The sequence below is a fragment of the Myotis myotis genome, unplaced genomic scaffold, assembly GCF_014108235.1.
Source record: "Myotis myotis isolate mMyoMyo1 unplaced genomic scaffold, mMyoMyo1.p scaffold_m19_p_10, whole genome shotgun sequence".
NCBI lineage: Eukaryota > Metazoa > Chordata > Mammalia > Chiroptera > Vespertilionidae > Myotis > Myotis myotis.
The window spans coordinates 45,784,989-45,805,222 of NW_023416314.1; the positions used below are offsets into that span (position 1 = coordinate 45,784,989).

A 20,234-nucleotide genomic window follows, 5' to 3' on the forward strand; every position below is an offset into this window, starting at 1 on the left:
CGCTCAACACAGTGGGGGTCAGTGCACATCATAGTGACCAGTCATTCTGCCGTTCGGTTGATTTGCATATTAGGATTTTATTATATAGGATAATTCAGAATTTAAGAATAACTAAGTATAGTAAAATAAAAGTTGAGTATTAACATATTTAGGATGAAAATACATAGTAGGAAAAAATATCCATCAATTAGTTAGACATCAGAAAATTTCCATTCGCTTACGTAGCGTATATATGTTAAGACTAAAGGTCAAAACTAATGAGAATCCATGAATAATAATTTTAAAATCAATGAACAAGGGCCTTGTTCACACATTAGGAAAGATTATTCTAAAATTTAGACCCTCTACACCCTGAGTACATGTGCCTTTGCAAAATGCACAAAACCCTGTAATTTGTGGGAAATTACTCCAGGGGAGAGACTATTTTATTCATCTTTGTACCCCTATAGTGCCCCATGGATTAAAATAAAAGAATACCTGTTGAAATCAATATAGACATTTAAATGACTCTTGTCCCATTTAAAATAAGCCATCTTGGAAGGCTTATACATTATAACAATAATTTCATTTCAAAGAACCTACAATTGGTCTCCACTATATACATATGACTGGAAGTTAAAATTCTAGTCTGAGATTCAAGTCCCCACACAATTTTCTTTCCTTTTCTAAAAGTCTCATTTCCCACTTCTTTCCTTCAAGCATCTTATCTGCCAGTCAAATTGAATTCCTGATTTCACACTTGCTTGTCCCTATACCTCTGATCATTTGGCAATTTCTTATGTCATGTATCATTTCTCCCTGGCATTGTATCTTATACATAACTTATTTCCCTTACTAGATTGTGAGTATCTTATGTCAAAGATCATGTCCTATATGTCTATAACTACATTTTATCACCTAGCACAGCACCTGGCACATGGTAGGCACCAAAAAAAAAATCTGTTTGAAGGAATTACTGTCTGAATAATACCAATAGAGCTCAAATCTGGAAACTACTTCTTGACAAGCTGTAGAAGAAAACGGTTTCCTTAATCTACAGGAGGGTTCTTAAATATAAGCAGGCATTAAAAATACCTAGGAAAGCCCTAGCTGGTTTGGCTCAGTGGATAGAGTGTCAGCCTGCGGACTGAAGGGTCCTGGGTTCGATTCCAGTCAAGGGCACATGCCCGGGTTGCAGGCTCCCTCCCCAGTAGAGGGCATGAAGGAGGCAGCTGATCAATGATTCTCTCATCATTGATGTTTCTGTCTCTCATCTCTCTCTCTCCCTTTCTCTTCCTCTCTGAAATCAATAATAATATATATTCTTAAAAATAAATAAATAAATAAAATAAAAATACCTGGGAATCTTGCTTAAAATTCTTGGTGTTAGTTGTCACCAGGGGACTTGAAGGAATACCAAGAGGTACCTGAAATCTATAATAATAAAAGTGTAATATGCTAATTAGACTGGACAGCCAAACGACCTTCCAGATGATCTTCCAGATGAAGCCATGGTGGCAGGGGCCAAGGCAGAGGCGGTTAGGGGCAATCAGGTAGGCAGGCGAGCAATTAGGGGCAATCAGGCAGGCATGCAGAGTGGTTAGGGATGATCATGCAGAGTGGGTATGAGTGATCAGGCAGGCAGGTGAGTGGTTAGGGGCAATGAGGCAGGCAAGCAGGCAGACGAGTGGTTAGGGGCGATCAGGAAGGCAGGCAAGTGGTTAGGAGCGATCAGGCAGGCAAGCAGGCAAGTGGTTAGGAGCCAGCAGTCCTGGATTGCAAGAGGGGGCAAGCTGGGCTGAGGGGACACCACTCCCCCCAAGTGCACAAATTTCATGCACCGGGCTCTTGTTATCTAATAAGAGGGAACACACTCCTGTACCACTGTTGAGAGTAAAGAGGACAAAGGGAAGAAGCGGATGCAGGAGGGTGACAGGCCAGTTATCATCAAACTCTTCCTTTATAGGAAAGTCATCCCTTGGCTTTTTTCCTTACATCTAATCTTTTGATTTTTGAAATCAGAATGACAATATGTGTTTATTTTAAGTTCCATTCACTTAAAGGTACAGAGAGAAACAACGTTCCTCGGAATACTCTTCAGATGTGTTCCATACTTCAAAATGGACAATACATAAGTTAAACCCTAGAAACTTTTTATCCAATAAAGCTCTTTGGGAAAAAAAAGTTACTATGTGTTAGATATTGCAAAAGATAAGCTCCGGTTATAAAGCAGCAAGGCACTGAGAGAACTGACAGGTTCCCTTTAGATTATTTCAAACACAGGATATGAATTACAGGAAGTAAGACTTCAAGTGGTTAAGAAGAAAAGAGTGTTGCCTTTTAGAAGTTTATAAAATGCTGGAATTCTAAACTTCAGACACTGAACTCCTTAGGATGGTCCAATATAGACACACTATCTGTCGCTCCCCTAACCACTTGGCAAAGACTACACAGGAACAAATGTTACAGAGGCTCAAAAATGGAGACTTCTGGAAAAATGACCAGAGCCAGAAATAAAGCTGTACTAATTAGAACACAAATAATTACATGGCCAAACCCGAATGTTGTGTGATGCTGAAAAGAAATAGATTCGAAGGCACACCATCTGTCTTACAGCTTTTGATTCTGCTGTACTACAAATCCACTCCGTACATTCTGCAATGATCTATTTAGCTGCTAGCTCATTTGCACAATTACTTAGGCCAGAAATATGTGTTGCACAGAATGACTTGAGAGATCAACATAGTCATTAGAGAGGGCAGATATAACCCATTTTTGAGTGAAGACTATATTTTTAGCCCTTGGAGAAAAAAGTATTCTTCAAAGAAGGGATTAGAAATTGAAGAGTGATATGGTATCTAAACTTATCTGGGCCTTCAGGTCACCATCAACCTCTCTGTTGGCCATTTCAATGGAAACTTCTCATTCTCATCTTGACCGTTCAGCAGCCTTTACCTGCGAGCTGCCTGCTCTCGCTTCTTTCTCAAACATCTTTCCCACTTAACTTTCCTGACACCGCTCTCAGAGTTTCCCTCCTCCCTCACCAGCTGCTCCTTCTCAGCTTCCATTGCTAGCTTCTCCTCTTCTAAATGATGGAGTATCTAAAAGCAGGGTGCTGGGGTCTCTTTTCCTTTCTATCCGTATTTTCTTCCCAATTTTTCTCATTAGCCCGATAGCTTTATATGGCATGTATATACTCCCGATTCCCACAGCTACAGTTTCAGATCAGACTTTTCCAGCTTCAGACTCAGGTATTCAATTATATTTGATCTATCTATGTGGATGCCACACAGGCATCTCAAACTTAGCATATCTAATGTGGAACTCTTGAGTCACCACCCTTCTTCCCCCAGACCCAAAAACGAAACCAAAACAAAACATAACAAAAACACCTGTTTTTCTTACAAGCTTCCATATCTCAGTTGGTGGCACTACTGTCCAACCAACTGTTAGCATAAAATCTAGGAGTCATCCTTGAATCCTCCCTTCTGCTCATCTCTCATCTAATCCATCACCAAATCCTGTCAATATACCTAAAAAAAATATATCACATTCATTTCTCTTCAACTCTATTGCTACCGTCCTAAGCCACCATCATCTCTCAACAATAAATACTACTGCAACGTGGGCATATCACATATTTCCAGTACCTAACATACTGTCAAAGTAACAGATGTAAAATAATGTTTTTCATAGATGATTACTGCTCAGCAATATTCCTATACGTCTTGACAAATCTCCAGTCTCAGTTCCCAGACATTTTCGGAGATACCTCCAGACTAATTCATTTACTGAACCACTGACTCGTTCAGCAATTATTTGAGTACTGTATTAATGGGTACCAGGTTCAATTGCACATTCTGCAGTGACTTAAAGGTGACGAAGTTTGTTGCCGGCTCATAGAAAGGGGTCTGGAGGGAGGCAGTCATGGGCTGGAATGGCAGCTCTGTGAGCTGCAAGCCCTGGTCCCTTGCATCATGTTTATGGACTCCACTTTATGGTCCGACATGGCTACTCAGACTCCAGCCATCACATTTGTATTCTAGTCTCTGAGAAAGAAGATAGGCACGAGGAATGCCATAGCCCCTCCATTAAGGACACTTCCCAGAAACTGCACTACTTCCACTCAGATCTCACTGACACACAATAACTAGCAAAGACGGGATAACCAGCAAGAACACCAGACAGCAATGTTTCCAGCTAAAAGTCAGGATCTTCGTTACCATAGCGGACAGGGAGAATAAATATTGAGAGCTAAGTGGTGGCCTCTTCCACAGTTCCTAGAGTAACCAGGTAATGTTCTGGGTTCAGGGACACAAAGATCAGTTAAGACACAGGGTCAAGGAATTCAGTCTAATGGGGAAAATATGTAAATGAGTGATTACTCAAAATTGCAAGATAGGCAACAGCCACTGTTAGGAGACATTGGCTTTTCTGAGTCTCCAAAGATTCTTTGAAGAGAAGTGGATGGTTCCAGTGTTTTACAGACTATACAGACTCTTCAATGTTCCACAGCTTTAATAATGGACACTTTTCAGCTCTACGCTACTGGACTTGATATCTTCATGGCATGAATAAAGCAAAGTTCATTTAAACCTCTAACAGCCGTAGTAGTAGTTTTAGCAGCTTGAAAATACCCATTTCAGAAATGTGTCAAGACTCAATTTTTTTAACTAATCAGAAGATGAGACAAATTGACTATTTCTTAGAAAAATGGTATATAAGCTACAAGGCCAAAGAAAAGAAATAAGCAATGGAAGACTGTCCAAAAGAAAGAAGCGCTCCTGTGACTCACTGTGATCCACTGGTTGTCCAGCAGCTCCTTAGCTGTGATTCTGTGAGCAGGGTCTACTTTCATAAGTTGTTTCAAAACACTTTTAGCTGCAAATAAAGGAAACTTCTGAATATCTTATTATCTTAACAACAATTAGTAACAATTTCCAATTTATTCAGAATTAGGTCTGTAGGACATAAAGGAAAGATGCCAATTATAAAACGAATATCGTCAGTATAAATGGCCAAGAAATAACGTGTAAGGCCTATAGTGAGGTTTGATTACATAGAGTATCTGGTTTATATTCTATAGTAAAAATTAACTAGAACATCAGCAAATTTCCTCCTGGTAATTTTCACTCAGTATATTCTGTTCTGATTGGAAGTTTTGACTGTAACAATCACAGTGAAGATACCACTATTTCCACAAGTAAATAGTGTTATTTCCACAAATAAATCTAAAGACTAAACAGAGAGTTAAAGTATCTGAATTACTAGCAAACTTTCTTATGGCACATATATTTGCTTTGTAAACAATAACGAATCTATATTACCACAATCACTTATGGAATCCCACACTGGATCACTGAAACGCAGTTCTCCCTTTCTTATTAACTCAAAAAGCTTCTCCTCTGAGCTTGCAGAAAAGGGTGGTTCTCCACATAACCTACAACAAAGGCAATCATTTTCTTTAGGTTTTTAAAAACCAAAATAAGGCTATTAAAAATTAAGTTTCCACAGGGCTTGGGAGTAATGGTGCTTCCTATTTAAGTAAAGGACAGGAAGCAGGATAGAACTGAAGACACTGAAACTGTTAAAGATTTTGCTTACCTTGGTTTAGTCATCAATTCAAGTGAAGACCACACTTGAATCCTATACAATTTTATTAACCAATGTCACCCCCATAAATCCAATAAAAATTAAAAAATAAAAGATTTTAAAAAGGGAGACTGCAGCCAAGAAATCAAGAGAAGACCGAGACTTGAACGAGCAGAAGTGTAAGGATGAGGGAAGGCCACCAAGAGCAAAGATGTGTCATTAGAGACCAAGGCTACGCTCATCCACGCCCTCGTGTTCCCAATGATACGCGTGGATGTGAAAGCTGGACAGTGGAGAAGGCTGATAGGGAAAAAACGGATTCATCTGAAATATGTTGGACCAAATCTCTATGTACTTTGGACTGCCAGAAAGATGAGCAAATGGGTCTGAGAGCAAATTAAGCCTAATACAAAAATGACAAAACTGAAGCTGTCCTATGTGGTTCACAATAAGAGAAGACGGGGTCTTTGGAAAAGACAACAATGCTTGGAAAAATTGAAGGCAGCAGGAAAAGAGGAAAAGCAAATATGAAATGGACTGATTCTGTAACAGAAGAACGAGGCATGAGTCTGCAGGAGCTGAGCAGGGTTGGTGAGGACAGGACATTGTGGACACACTCATTCAAAGGGCCTGCGAGAGTCGGAGCCAACTCAGGGGCATGCAATATACACACAGGAAGAGGTGGGTGCCTCTCTGGATGCAGAAATGGAAGCAAAGGGGTTTTGCGAGGTCGGTGCTGGGCTCTTGTATACACTGGAACCTCCAGATCTGCAAATGACCCAAAGCTCTTCCAGGTGGGGAAACACTAAGCTTAAATGGGGTTATAATACAGGAAGGTGTGTACGCCTTCTGTAATAGTTGCAGACAATGGAGGAGACACACTTTATGGTGAGCAAGAATAATGCAATGCCTAAAGCACATAATCCAAACTAAACTTATGGAAAATATAATGAATTAGCAAAGTCTAATACGCATCATCAGAGTCTAAGTGACCATGTAAGAGTTTAATCCATGGTAAACTACTGTACACATGTCAGTAAGACTAAACCAGGAATAACCCTGGGAATGTCTACAGGCTCTGAGTCAAAGCTAAAAAAAAAAAAAATCCATTAAAATGATCACACTCTCCCAAAATAGTATACAAAATGAAAAAGGTCTGGATGAGAAAAATCGGATGATGATGATTTCACCCTTCGGTCTGAAAGGTGAAAGCTAAGTATTTATATAACGACCAACATCAGTACTACCGTGAGCAAGATGTATGAACAGGAGCTTGTTTGCACATTCTAGAACAGCGGTTCTCAACCTGTGGGTCACGACCCCTTTGGGGGTCGAATGACCCTTTCACAGGGATCGCCTAAGACCATCGGAAAACACATATATAATTACATATTGTTTTGTGATTAATCACTATGCTTTAATTATGTTCAATTTGTAACAATGAAAATACATCCTGCATATCAAATATTTACATTACGATTCATAACAGTAGCAAAATTACAGTTATGAAGTAGCAACGAAAATAATTTTATGGTTTGGAGTCACCACAACATGAGGAACTGTATTAAAGGGTCGCGGCATTAGGAAGGTTGAGAACCACTGTTCTAGAACATAGAACTGTGAGTCATTACAATCTTTTAAAAGGAAAAATTGTGCTATACTTCACAAAGCGCATGGCAAGCCTGTGCTTCAGTAGACAATCCAGTCCCAAACTACAAAAACATGCTTAAAAGTTGAGTTTGGTCTTCATCGTCCACTCTCAACAAATGTTAGCCACGCTCATTACTCTCCACCCCAACGTTGGAGAGCAGCCCTGTGTACAATGACCAGGTTTTCCCAGAGGCAACCGGACAGAAGGTGGACCTGGACTCATTACAGAGGCCACTCTGTATGTCTATTCTTCACCTCTCGAGATTGCACAGTTTGCATTTACTGCTGAAAGAATAAAAGGGCACGATTCTATTATACTTCCCAAATGTTGGCCTATTATGGTGAATCCTAACCTCAGGATATTTTTTCCATTGATTTTTAGAGTAAAAGGGAAGGAGAGAGAGCAAGAGACAGAGAGACAGAAAGACAGAGAGAGACAGAGACATACATTGACGTGCGAGAGACACACTGATTGGCTGCCTCTGCATGAGCCCTGACCAGGGCTGGGGATTAAACTTGCAACCCAGGTATGTGCCCTTGCCACGGAAACTATGACCCTTTAGTGAGCAGGCCGATGCTCTAACCACTGAGCTACACCAGCCAGACGCTGGTCTATTATGTATTTAAGTATAATGATCTCTAAGCCTCTCAAAAGTTACATTTCTATGGATTTTTTTTCTTTAAGTTCTTTAAAAGTCTTTCCCATGAACATTTTCTGAATAAGTATAATTTGATAAATGTTTTGCATAAAAATGATAAGGAAAAAAACCTTGTTTTCATCTTAGTTTATCAAGCTAGGATGGACAATATTGGCTTTTTATTTCCCAACAGGTTCTTGTTAAGAAATAGATAGGTATTTACCAAATTGCTCCACAAACTCTTATTTTAATACTTTTTTTACTGCTTTAGCTCATCCTGACCCTCCTCTCTCTCTGATTTTACTTACCTATTATTTATTTTTAAAATGCAATTTTTAAAGAGCCAGAAAAATGGTCTTATGGACAATCACTATCTGTTGTAACAAGCATAGGCCAGCAGAGCCCAGCTCATTGAGTCTGCTAATAACCAGGGATATGCACATTTACCAGTCCCTTAGCTGCTCCTGCACTGCCTGGCTGGCATGCAACTACAGCTTAAGGGCTACGTTTCTAAAATTCCACTTTTTTCCGTCCTTTCCAATTTTACTTACACAAGAATGTATCTAATGGTTGGTCAATCAGCAGCATGTGAAATTTTATGATAGCAATTTTCTGCACATCCAGAAAAGGAAATCCAAGCCATGAAAAATGCCTCTTAAAGCTTCCCTATTATTTTCTGTGGCATTCACAGGAATCAAAGCAGCAGCGGATACACACATAAAGAATATTTATGTTAATTTCACCTTGAAGAAGTACGTTATCATTGTCCAATTAAGTAGAAATAAATCAGCAGTAACTGACAAACAAGAAAATAACCCCCTGGAGAAGGTACTATGTCTGTGCCTGGGTGAGGAAATTATCTCTGAGACCACTGGGCTCAGGCAGGTTAATGAATAGGCACTGATTAGCTAAGTAAGAGTCTACTGTAAAGAAAACGGGTGTCCTTTGTGGTGAGATGCAGCCACGGTCTGACACAGAAAAATTAAAATTATATCTTTAAGAAAGAGAAAAATTTTAACATATTAATACACTATTACTTTCCTTCACACCAAATTAGAATTGAGAAGGCAGCAAACACATGAATTGTATATTAGATTATACCTATAATTTGACTTGTGTTGTCTAGAAAGTCTTGAGAGTATAAAACACTAAATTAAAATGGTTATATATTTTTTAATATATTTTTTTTTAGAGAGAGAGAGAAGGAAGATAGGGAGAGAAATATCGATGTGAGAGAGAAACATCAATCAGATGCGTTCTATACATGCCCAACCAGGGATCAAACCCGCAACCCAGGTGTGTGCCCTGACCAGGAATTGAACTGGCAACCTACCAACTGAGCCACTCCAGCTGGGTGAAATGGTTACATTTTTAATTAAAGACTAAGGCTCCGAATTTTTACATGATTCTAACCAGCACAAAACAATGATCAACATTTTGTGAATACATTTATACTCTATGCAACCTAAGCAGTTAATGTATGTTGACCATCTGAGTTACAGCTATAATCACATCATCCTATTTCCACTGCCTGTGCATTCCATTTCACAAAACTGAAAATGTGACTATTGTGATATCAAATATTTAGAAAAGATCTGGAAGAGGCAGTACACAGTGACATCTTCAATATGACCATAAAACTAATGTTGCATCAACATAAAAATGTTCGTGTTCACCAAGAGGCAGACCAATGGTCAGTAATTTTTCAGGGCACCTCTTAGAAAATTCACTTTAATTCGATTTAACAAACATATATTGAGCACTGACTGCATGCCTACTATTGTGCCAGATACCAGGGATGCAAAGATAAACACGATGTCTGTCCTTCAGGGAAGTCAGAGCAAGGAAAATAGACACAATACACATAATACAATAATTATATCACAACATTATAATCTAGTTTTTAAAAGTGCTAGGAGGACACAGAGAAGTGAGCAATTAACTCACTGAAATTTACACATGTGCAAACCTTCCCGGTTAAATATTCTTATTTTATTATTTTGTTTTTCTTTCAATGCATTTTTATACGTTGCCTTACATCCTCTGGGAAAATATACATAATAAGCATAGTAACTCTACTGAGGTAGAGTAGGAATTAGCGAGATACAAGGCGTTAATCTTTGCCCTGGCACAGCTAGGAGAGAGGTTAGTAGAAAAGAAAGAGAACATTCTAGGCAGAAGGAACTGCGTGAGCAAAGACCCAGAGGCATGCGATACGGGGACTCTGGCCGGAACTCTGGTTAGGGCCCACCCGTCACACTGGCGGGCTGGAGTGCCGGGTCCCAGGACCTCCGCTACAGGATGGGCTCTTAGTGAGTGAATCTCTTGACAATATACAAGAAGCGGGGTTTGTAGCAAAGGATCAGAAAGTTTTAAGGCAAGTTTTTCACCTGGCCCAGATCATACAGTGCACTGTAGCATTTGCAGGACAGTAGGAAGCAAAGTTGAAAGTTATAAATGTATATAGTATTAAAAAATACCTAACGCATGTGCCGGACAACGAATAAGAGAGCTTTAAGAGGGACTTCCCAATGGTTTCTTCGGTCACTTTTTAAAAACTATATTGTTTAGTTTTAATTTAAAGTCTACATGATTCTACTGCTAGAAACGATTCATTTTAAACGGTATGTTTATCGGGCTACTTACAAGCTGTACATGATGACACCTATGCTCCAAATGTCACACTGCTGGCTGTAGTCGTGGTCATTGATCACCTCGGGGGCTGCCAAACAAGCAGGAATAAAATAATATCAATACTACAATCAATGGCTTTTAAATGCTTAAACACGGAGCATGAAAATGTGCTGATGTGTTGTAATTTATTCCCCCACAGGGAGAAAGAGAACCAACAGCAGATGTTAAATGGATAATGCACGGGCCTTAACGACGGATGTAGCTGTGTCCCCACTCCTGCCGTTAGCTTCTGGCGGGACGGTGGCACCCACGGTATGGCTATGTGGACAACTACTCTCCAACCCGCTGGAACTGTTAGGAAATGGCTTTGCGATGTCGTGGAGTTTTGGCAGAAGACGACAATATCTCAGTTCTTTTCCAAAAATAGAGTTAAATGCATGCCTTAAGTGGATATAATTTAAAGCACGCCCAATATGTGGAAATCTGCATTCACAGAAAAACTACAATAAATGCTTATAAGTCACATTAGTAAAATAATAATAAAATCACAGCACTCCTGTGACAGAATATGGATCATTTCCCATGTTTTCTAGATGAGAAAACTGAGACAGAGAGTTCCTACCACATAACTGGGTCGAAAAGCCAGTTAGACTCAGGACTCCTGACTCTGCTTCTCACTGTACAACAAGCACACAGTAGGGATCCTCTAAACAATCTTTCAAAGTAGAACTTTTTTTTTTTTTACTTTAAAGTAGCACATTTTTTAACAATTAAATTTTTTTTATAATGGCTGGTTTTTAAGAAAGTCAGATATGATATTTCTCCTCTGCAGTAAGGAATCAAATATCTTTCTTTAAGGAAAAAGGAAGAATAGAACAGTTATAAATATAAAAACAATAGATAAATTTCAATAAAACTAACATTTATAATGTACTTTTGTATAAATCATGTTATTTGTGTAAATTATGTTAAGTATCTTGTGAGATGGGAATGTAGGTATTTGACTCACTTTGTCAGCGAGGAAACTAAGTTTCAGATATATTAAGTGACTTGCCTAAAGTTACAAAGGTGTTTTTTATTTTAGAAAACAGTTTCAATCTCCCTCACCTATACACAAACCTCTTTTATAACTACTAAGAGCAAATGGAATTTCATTTCCTCTTCTTATTGTTAAAGGAGCTAAAAAGCAACAAAAAAGTTAAAAAGTAAACTGAAGAAGGAATGAGAAAGGCTCTACCACAGATAAATAACAAACTGACTATTTCATCTCCAAATCATTGAAAGTTAACTAATTAATATTTTTCTTTAAGCAATTCCTTGTATTCTTTTTTTTTTTTTTAAATATATTTTATTGATTTCTTACAGAGAGGAAGGGAGAGGGATAGAGAGTTAGAAACATCGATGAGAGAGAAACATCGATCAGCTGCCTCCTGCACACTCCCTACTGGGTATGTGCCCGCAACCAAGGTACATGCCCTTGACCGGAATCGAACCCGGGACCCTTGAATCCGCAGGCCGACGCTCTATCCATTGAGCCAAACCGGTCAGGGCAATTCCTTGTATTCTTTAACTCTACTTAAACTCTTTAAATATGGACTCATTACAGCTGCTCCTTGGCCACATGTCTATGACAAGGGCAAAAGCTGGGATTAGATTCCATGAAGAATCTCCATACAGGTGCCTCACACACACAGCAGGGGCCCGGTGCTGGCCCTCATCTTTCAGCGTCCTCTTAAGTACCAGGGGATTTCCCCTGCACTGCCATCACAGCTCTCACAGGGGGGCAGAGGCCAGAATAACTGTGTCAAGGAGCCATTTAGAAAGTCAGCAAAGCTCTACAAACCATCTGTCTTCTCTCTTGTTCTCTCACTTCTTATCAGTGTCGACAACTAATAAGCAGACATAAAACTCAGGGTGCTGGTATATTTTCCCCATATAACTACAGACCAGATGTCTTTTGCCAACAGGAGGGTATGAATAGAATCTAAAGTAGCCTTTTCCCAAATAAGATAAAACAAGTTTGAAACTTTATGCATCAACTAGGCAAAAAACAATGAACTCTATACTCCTCAGTAAAAAAATAAAATAAAATAAGAATAAACTACTAATATGTCTAAAAATCATGCCCTGACCGGTTTGGCTCAGTGGATAGAGCGTCAGCCTGTGGACTGAAGGGTCCTAGGTTCAGTTCCGGTCAAGGGCTTGTACCTTGGTTGCGGGCACATCCCCAGTGGGGGTTGTGCAGGAGGCAGCTGATCAATGTTTCTCAATCATCGATGTTTCTAGCTCTCTATCCCTCTCCCTTTCTCTCTGTAAAAAATCAATAAAATATACTTTTAAAAATCATTACATGGAACAAAATAAGACAGACAAAAGAATACATACCATATATACTGTGTAAGTCAATTTATATGAAGTTCTAGACCAGTGAAACTAAGCTAAGGTGATAGAAACCATGAGCAGTGGCTGGGGTCTGGATGGGGGTTTGACTGAGAGGGACACAGAGGAACTGTTTGAGCGACAGAAGTGTTCTATAAATTCTTTGGGGTGGTGATTATACAAGTGTATGCGTTTCTCAAAACTCACTGAACTTTACACTTAATATTTGCACATTTTATTGTACATAAATTATATCTCAGTAAAGTAGATATTTTTTACAAATCTAAAAGTACAAAAAGAATTTCGCAAAGCCCCATCTTGGTGGGTGACTTTAATAACATTCTCTCTTAGAAATCAAGAGAAGCAACAAGCAAAATTAAATTAACAATATGAAAAGTTAAATAACAAAGGTATCACATTTGATTTTATTAGCACAAACATGGAGAAATTTTTATGCTCAACAAACCAGGAATGTACATATTTCTAAATACCCAATGCAACATTTACAGAAACAATCACGTGTTCAATCATAATGAAAATTCCTAAAAGTTGGTAAAGCTTTAAGTCACAATTGCTACTACAATGAGGAAAACCAGACAGAGAAACCAAAAGGCTAGGAAAACTAACACACATCCACATAAGCAGCAAACACATCGTAACCACCTAGAAAATTCTAAAAGCACTTCTAAATAATTCTCAAACCAAAGGAGAAGACTAAAACTACAATAGTCTGTACAATTTGGACACTGTATATAAGAAAGGAAATTATTGTCCTGACCGGTTTGGCTCAGTGGATAGAGCATCGGCCTGCGGACTGAGGGGTCCCGGGTTCAATTCTGGTCAAGGGCATGTACCTTGGTTGCGGGCACATCCTCAGTGGGAGGTGAGCAGGAGGCAGCTGATCAATGTTTCTCTCTCATTGATGTTTCAAACTCTCTATCCCTCTCCCTTCCTCTCTGTAAAGGATCAATAAAATATATTTTTTTAAAACAGAAAAGAAATTATCAAAGAAATACTCAGAGAAAAAAATATATAACCTTAATGCATTTATTTATTAGCAAATGAACAGACGGAAAATAAATAAGCATTTAGCTTAGGAAGTTAAAAATAAACCAAAAGAAAGTAGAAAAAAGGAATTCAGAATGATAAAAAGCAGAAATTAATGAAAAAGCACACCAAAATTTAGACTTGAACTGGTCCTTTGAAATCCCAATAAATTGGCCCAACCACTAACAAATTTGATCAATTAAAAAAATGACAAAAAAAAAGAGCTGAAACTGAGCACCACGTGCCAGGTACTGTGCTAGTCACTTTACATCCATTTTCTCATTTAACTCTCATGTCAGCCTGATATTATTACCACCCTAAATATGTCCTCTCCCCTTCCCGGCCTCATTTCTCACCCTTCGCACTGCTCTTTCATGTAGCAGGTAGTGTACTTTTTAAATCTTGTTTAATGTTTTTGCCAACACGACATTTTTATGTTTGTTTACCACTGTATTCCCAATATCTAGACCAGTGTCTAACACAAAAAAGATCCTCACAAAATTTTTGATGAATGAGTGACATAATCCCTATTACATGATATAGAAATTGTGACAAAATTTGTTTGCCTAGGGTTAATTAGATAGTAAATGAAAGAACTGAAATTCTGAGTTAGCCAGGTGATGTCAGAGACCATATTACCAATATTGCATCACGCTGCCTTCTTAAAAAATATTAGGAATCCATAGGGGGATATAACCACAAATACATAGGAAAATCTGAAAATTTTAAGTGAATACACTTGCATATTTATGCCAATAAAATGTAAAATCTCAATGTAATAAACAACTTTCTAAAAAGCATAAATTATAAAAATGATTTAAAAAGATGTGAAAAACTTGAATAACCTAGAATAAATTGATAAGATAATAGAAACTTCATCCGCCAAAGAGTACCAGGACAAAAATATTTTAAGACGAAATTTCATCAAACAAATGAATAGATCATTTCTACTACTTAAATGGTTCATGAACATATAAAAAGTGAAAATGTTTTATTGTTTTAAATGAGGCCAGCATAACCCTAACATCAAAAAAGACAAGGCCACACAAAAGAAAGAAAGCTCCACTCGTAGCTCTTAAAATAAAGTGGTGACAATTAGAATATAGCAGTATATTCAACCAAGTGGGTTAAATTCAAAAGTGCAAGGATGGTTCAACATTTTAAAAAGTCATTAATGTAAATATTTCATTAATAAATTTAAAGAGAAAAATATGTGATCATCTCAATAGGTACAGATTTTAATAGACATGTCATCAGAGAAGATATGTATATAAATAACTAATAAGTACATGAAAAGGTGCTCAACATCATTGGTCATTAGGGTAATGTTAATTAAAACCACAATGGGATACCAGATTGGCTATAATTTAAAAAGACGGGTAATATCAAGCGCCAGCAAGAATGTGAAGAAGCTGAAACCCTCATACATTGCTAAAAGAAAGGTAAAATGTTACAGCCACTTTGGAAAATTGTTGGCATTTTCTTAAAAATTTAAACATAAATAATATATGACCCAGCAATTTCGCTCCTAGGTATCTACACAAAGAAAATAAAACCATATGGCCATAGAAAAACTTGTACGTGAATGTTCATAATAGCATTATTCATAATAGCCCCAAACAACCCCCATGCCCATAAGCTAACAAATTGTGGCATATCCATACAACAGATAACTGTCAGCAATATAAAGAACAGACTACAGACACATTCTACAACAAGGATGGACCTCAAAAACATGATGCCAAGGTAAAGAAGCCAGATATAAAAGACTACATATTGTACAGTTCCATTTACAGGGAATGCTCAGAAAAGGCAAATCTATAGAGACAAAAAGATGAGTGATTACCTGGGGTGGGGTGGGTATGAGATTGAGTGCAAATAGGCATGAGTCAACTTTTGGTGATAGAATTATTCTAAAACTGGATTGTGGTGATGGTTCACAACTCCTGAATGTATGCAAAATCACTGAATGGCACGTTTTTTATGGTATTTAAGTTATACTTTAGTAAAGCCATTAAAATTCACATTTGGAAAAATGGAAATTGCTGTTTTACAAATATATTCAATCAGCATTCTTTGTGAAAACCTATTTGATGGCAATGAAATTGTATTAAAAAAATGGAAAGAAGCAAAACACACACGATTTTAGCATGAATTGACAAAAACAATAATTAAGTTTGGGGTATGACTACTTAAGAGAAATAAACAATTGTAAGAAGAGCCCAGAGAAACAAACTCTACCTTCTTTGAAGGTAAAAATTATGAGACAAACACTCACACAACTGAAATGATTTGACCTAAATGGAAAACGTAGCTCGAGCAGGGCCATAAGTCATGACGGCAAAATCAAATTGCGCAAGTTTTAATCCACCTTGCTTGTTCTACATTTTAATAGTCTAATGGCTTACCCATGTAGATAGGCGTCCCACACGTGCTCTGCAGCATGGCCTCGCTGCCGCCGTGCTTCTTTGCCGCTAAGCCAAAATCAGTCACCTACAAGAAGAAACTCAGCGTCACCTGTGTTCCTGTCCCAGCGTCACCCATTCTGAAGGTAGGATTTTGTAATTGCATGTGATTCAGGGATCCGGATGGAGGGGCTTTACTTGTATTACTAATAAGGACCGCGCTTTCCCTCCCCACGCACCCTCTCTGGGAAGAAGGAACTTGGTACAGAGAAGCCTGGTTTCTCAAATCTTGAGAAAAAACCCAGATTGGTGATTGTTCATTCCTTGTCGTTAAATTCACCAGTGTAATGTAGGAAGTGAAATCTTGAGAAAAGGCATTTAACTTTTTTTTCAAATAAAGGTTATTTTTAAGAAGTTCTTTCACGCCCTAGCCGGTTTGGCTCAGTGAATAGAGCGTTGGCCTGCAGAGTGAAGGGTCCTGGGTTTGATTCTGGTCAGGGGCACATGCCTGGGTTGCAGGCTCAATCCCCACTGGGGGGCATACAGGAAGCAGCAGATCAATGATTCTCTCTCATCATTGACATTTCTCTCTCTCCCTCTCCCTTCCTCTCTGAAATCAATAAAAATGTATTTTAAAAAAAGTCCTTTCACTGTAAATTACATTCTGGCCTTGTGTTTATTATCTATTTTTCTGACACTCAAGCTATTGTTTCAGTTTAAAGCACTGTTATAAATGCAAATCACTATCTTTTTCAGCACTCACAGAAACTCCCCCCTTTTGTAATTATTTAAAAAAACAATATCTCTGGTAAATACTACATTTTCTTTGTTATTTCCTTTGTGTTTCTAGAGCAGGGGTGGGCAAACTTTTTGACTCGAGGGCCACAATGGGTTCTTAACCTGGACCGGAGGGCCGGAACAAAAGCATGGATGGAGTGTTTGTGTGAACTAATATAAATTCAAAGTAAACATCATTACATAAAAGGGTACGGTCTTTTTTTTTTTTTAGTTTTATTCATTTCAAATGGGGGCCGTAGTTTGCCCACGCTGTTCTAGAGTGTACTAATTGAAACAATGACTACACTGTTAAAAACGACAAGAAACAAATTAACAGGAAAAAAATACAGAATCAATACAAATGCACTGGAGGCCTCCTGCTGCAACTGCAGTCTTTCTGCTCAGTTCTAAGCCTGGCCATTAAACATGTGGTTTCTAAGTATGCAGAATGTGGCCTTGGTCTTGTCTCCTAAGTTGGAACAGCCTTGGGCTGGATGCAGAAAAACAGACACATTTATTAATCATACAGCCAAAGATAGGCTGTCAGCCCACAGACAAGGAATGCCGTCTCCAGTGTCTTAGGGAGTAAGAAAAAAGTTCCTGTCCACACGTGATACCATTTTTCTTCTAAATAGATTAACCGGTTTCCCCAGGACTTTCACAATGATCCCACTTGGATACTATGACACATATCTTTCTCCACAGAAAATCTATACAGATATCAAATAAACAAAAGCTTTGACGATCCAATTCGGTTCTTTGGAGAACATTTATTCCCTCATTTGCCACATCTTAATTGAGCACATACTATGTTTCAGGCACTACTCCAAGTACCAACAGTGAATAAGGCATACATAATTCCTGCCTTCCCGAAGTTTACAATGGAAATACCCAAGAACATTTACTCAGGGGAAACAACAGTGCTGTTAAACCTACTGATATTACAGGGACGTAGCATCTGCAACAGAGTGCATTATCCACATTTTATTCCTAAATTAACACAGGCATATATTTTGAAAGCAGCCACTATTAAAGTGCTAAGTAATAAATAATGTATCCTATCATTTATTTGACATTAAGGAACACTTAATCTGAATAAAATCTTCAAGAATAAACACTTGGCACACTAATTGTGCTTAGGGTATAAATATTAATACCCAGGAAGATTTTCAGTGAGAAATACAGACTTTAGCATTAATTTGGTATCAGAGGCACAGCCAAGGTGTGTTTTTTCCTAAATCTGTAACACATTTACATCACATTACCAGGCATAATTTTGAAATAAATTAGAATGCAGAGCGTCTGTTTGCTTGCTATTAACTAATGATTTAGAACTATCCAAATGAACATGTACTTAAAAAAATTCAACAGTACCACTTAACTTGCAAAATTATGCCTGTCAGTTACAACCTCTTTTGTGAATTTTTTATTTTCTTAGCACCGGCCATTTATTTTCTGGCTGCTCAAAGCTTCTAAAACGTGTCTAAAAAGAGGATGTACTTTGCCACTTTGCTATCAAATTGTTTACAGGCAAATATTTACCACCATTTCTAGTATCTTACCTTTATGTTTAAGTTCATTTCATTGTTAGCATCAGTAAAGCTGCTTTTAACCATTATGTTTTCCAGTTTTAGATCTCTATGTACTATATCTACCAAGAAAATAAACAACAAATCAAATGAAATGAATAACGGAAAAATAATTAGAGGGGACACAAATACAGCAAATAAATATATTTGACAAATTAACGTCCACCGTTGAAATATTTGAGACGGGCCAAGCATAATTCTGCTCTGTCCCACTCCCTTATATTCAGATCCCTCTTCTCCGCATTTTAACCTTCAGGAGCCATTCTCTTTGACTCCCTCCTCTCTCCCTATCCCCTTGTTGCTCAATTTTTCTGTGAACCTAAAATGGCTCTAAGAAACAAAAACAGCCCTAACCAGTTTGGCTCAGTGGATAGAGCATCAGCCTGCGGACTGAAGGGTCCCAGGTTCGATTCCAGTCAAGGGCATGTACCTTGGTTGCAGGCACATCCCCAGTAGGGGGTGTGCAGGAGGCAGCTGATCGAGGTCCCTCTCTTACCACGATGTTTCTAACTCTCTATTCCTTTCCCTTCCTCTCTGTAAAAAAATCAATAAAATATATTTCTTTAAAAAAAGAGAAAAACAAAATGTCAAGAATATTTAATTTTTAAATTAGTAATATATGCATGTTTTTAGAAATTTCACTTTATTGTTGATTTGTCTACTTTTGATTTGAGAATAATAGCTGCTTTTCAAACTGTTGAATGGAAACATGCATTAACTTCATCCTTGTCCATGTATAATGTAATTGTATACCTGCCTTGTTTCTAATTAAAATATATCTATAAATGAAGTTAAAAAGAAAAAGATCTTTATATACATAAAAGGCTAAGCAACCTTCCGACCATCCGGTAGGTATGATGTGCACTGACCATCGGAGGGGGGGGGTGGGGGCGGGGGATGCTCAACGCAGGAGCTGCTGAGCTGCGGTGACTTGGCAGCAGTGGTGCTCAGGTGACGCACCCCAGAACCAGACAGGAGGGAGCCCGATTCCTTGTGGGGCCACGCGATTCCACCTTTGGCCATGGGTTATGTTGTTGCTGAAGAATTAATTTCTTCTAATTAGTTTCCTTTCAATGTGCACAAATCCTTGCACCTAGCCACTAGTTTTTAAATAAAATCTCCCATACTAGTAGGCATATTTCTGTGACTACAAATCGTGAAGACAATTACCCTGAAATAAATGTGAGCCTGCATTCATGGAGTCAGTGGCTGGTGGCCCTCCCCTTACCGTTATTGTGCAGATAGGCTATCGCTGACGCGAGACTCTGAATGATCCACCTGGTCTCATTCTCTGAGAAATGCTCTTTCCTCTCCAGAATTTCTCTGAGTTCTCCATCCTCACAAAGCTCCATCACAAGGTACATTTTCTGACATTATATATTTAAAAAGCGAGAGAGAGCAAAATTATGTAGGTGGGGATCTTAAACATGTTATAGATTACATTTATAATAAGAATATGATCACACTCTTCTTTTAAAAATATTTTTTTAATTGATTTCAGAGAGAAAGGAAGAGAGAGATAGAAACATCAATGATGAGAGAGA

At 38.2% G+C, this 20,234-nt stretch overlaps 1 protein-coding gene across 1 annotated transcript in view; it reads right to left on the reverse strand.

Annotated features, from left to right (window-relative positions):
* Positions 1-20,234, reverse strand: part of STK33 (serine/threonine kinase 33) — a 57,079-nt gene that overhangs the window by 25,001 nt on the left and 11,844 nt on the right. Inside the window, exons 5-10 of the mRNA XM_036323041.1 lie at positions 19,919-20,057; positions 18,664-18,752; positions 16,328-16,412; positions 10,506-10,581; positions 5,307-5,419; positions 4,775-4,860 (exon numbers count right to left, since the gene is read on the reverse strand). Coding sequence (XP_036178934.1) covers positions 4,775-4,860; positions 5,307-5,419; positions 10,506-10,581; positions 16,328-16,412; positions 18,664-18,752; positions 19,919-20,057 — 588 coding nt within the window. The remainder of the gene's footprint in view (positions 1-4,774; positions 4,861-5,306; positions 5,420-10,505; positions 10,582-16,327; positions 16,413-18,663; positions 18,753-19,918; positions 20,058-20,234) is intronic.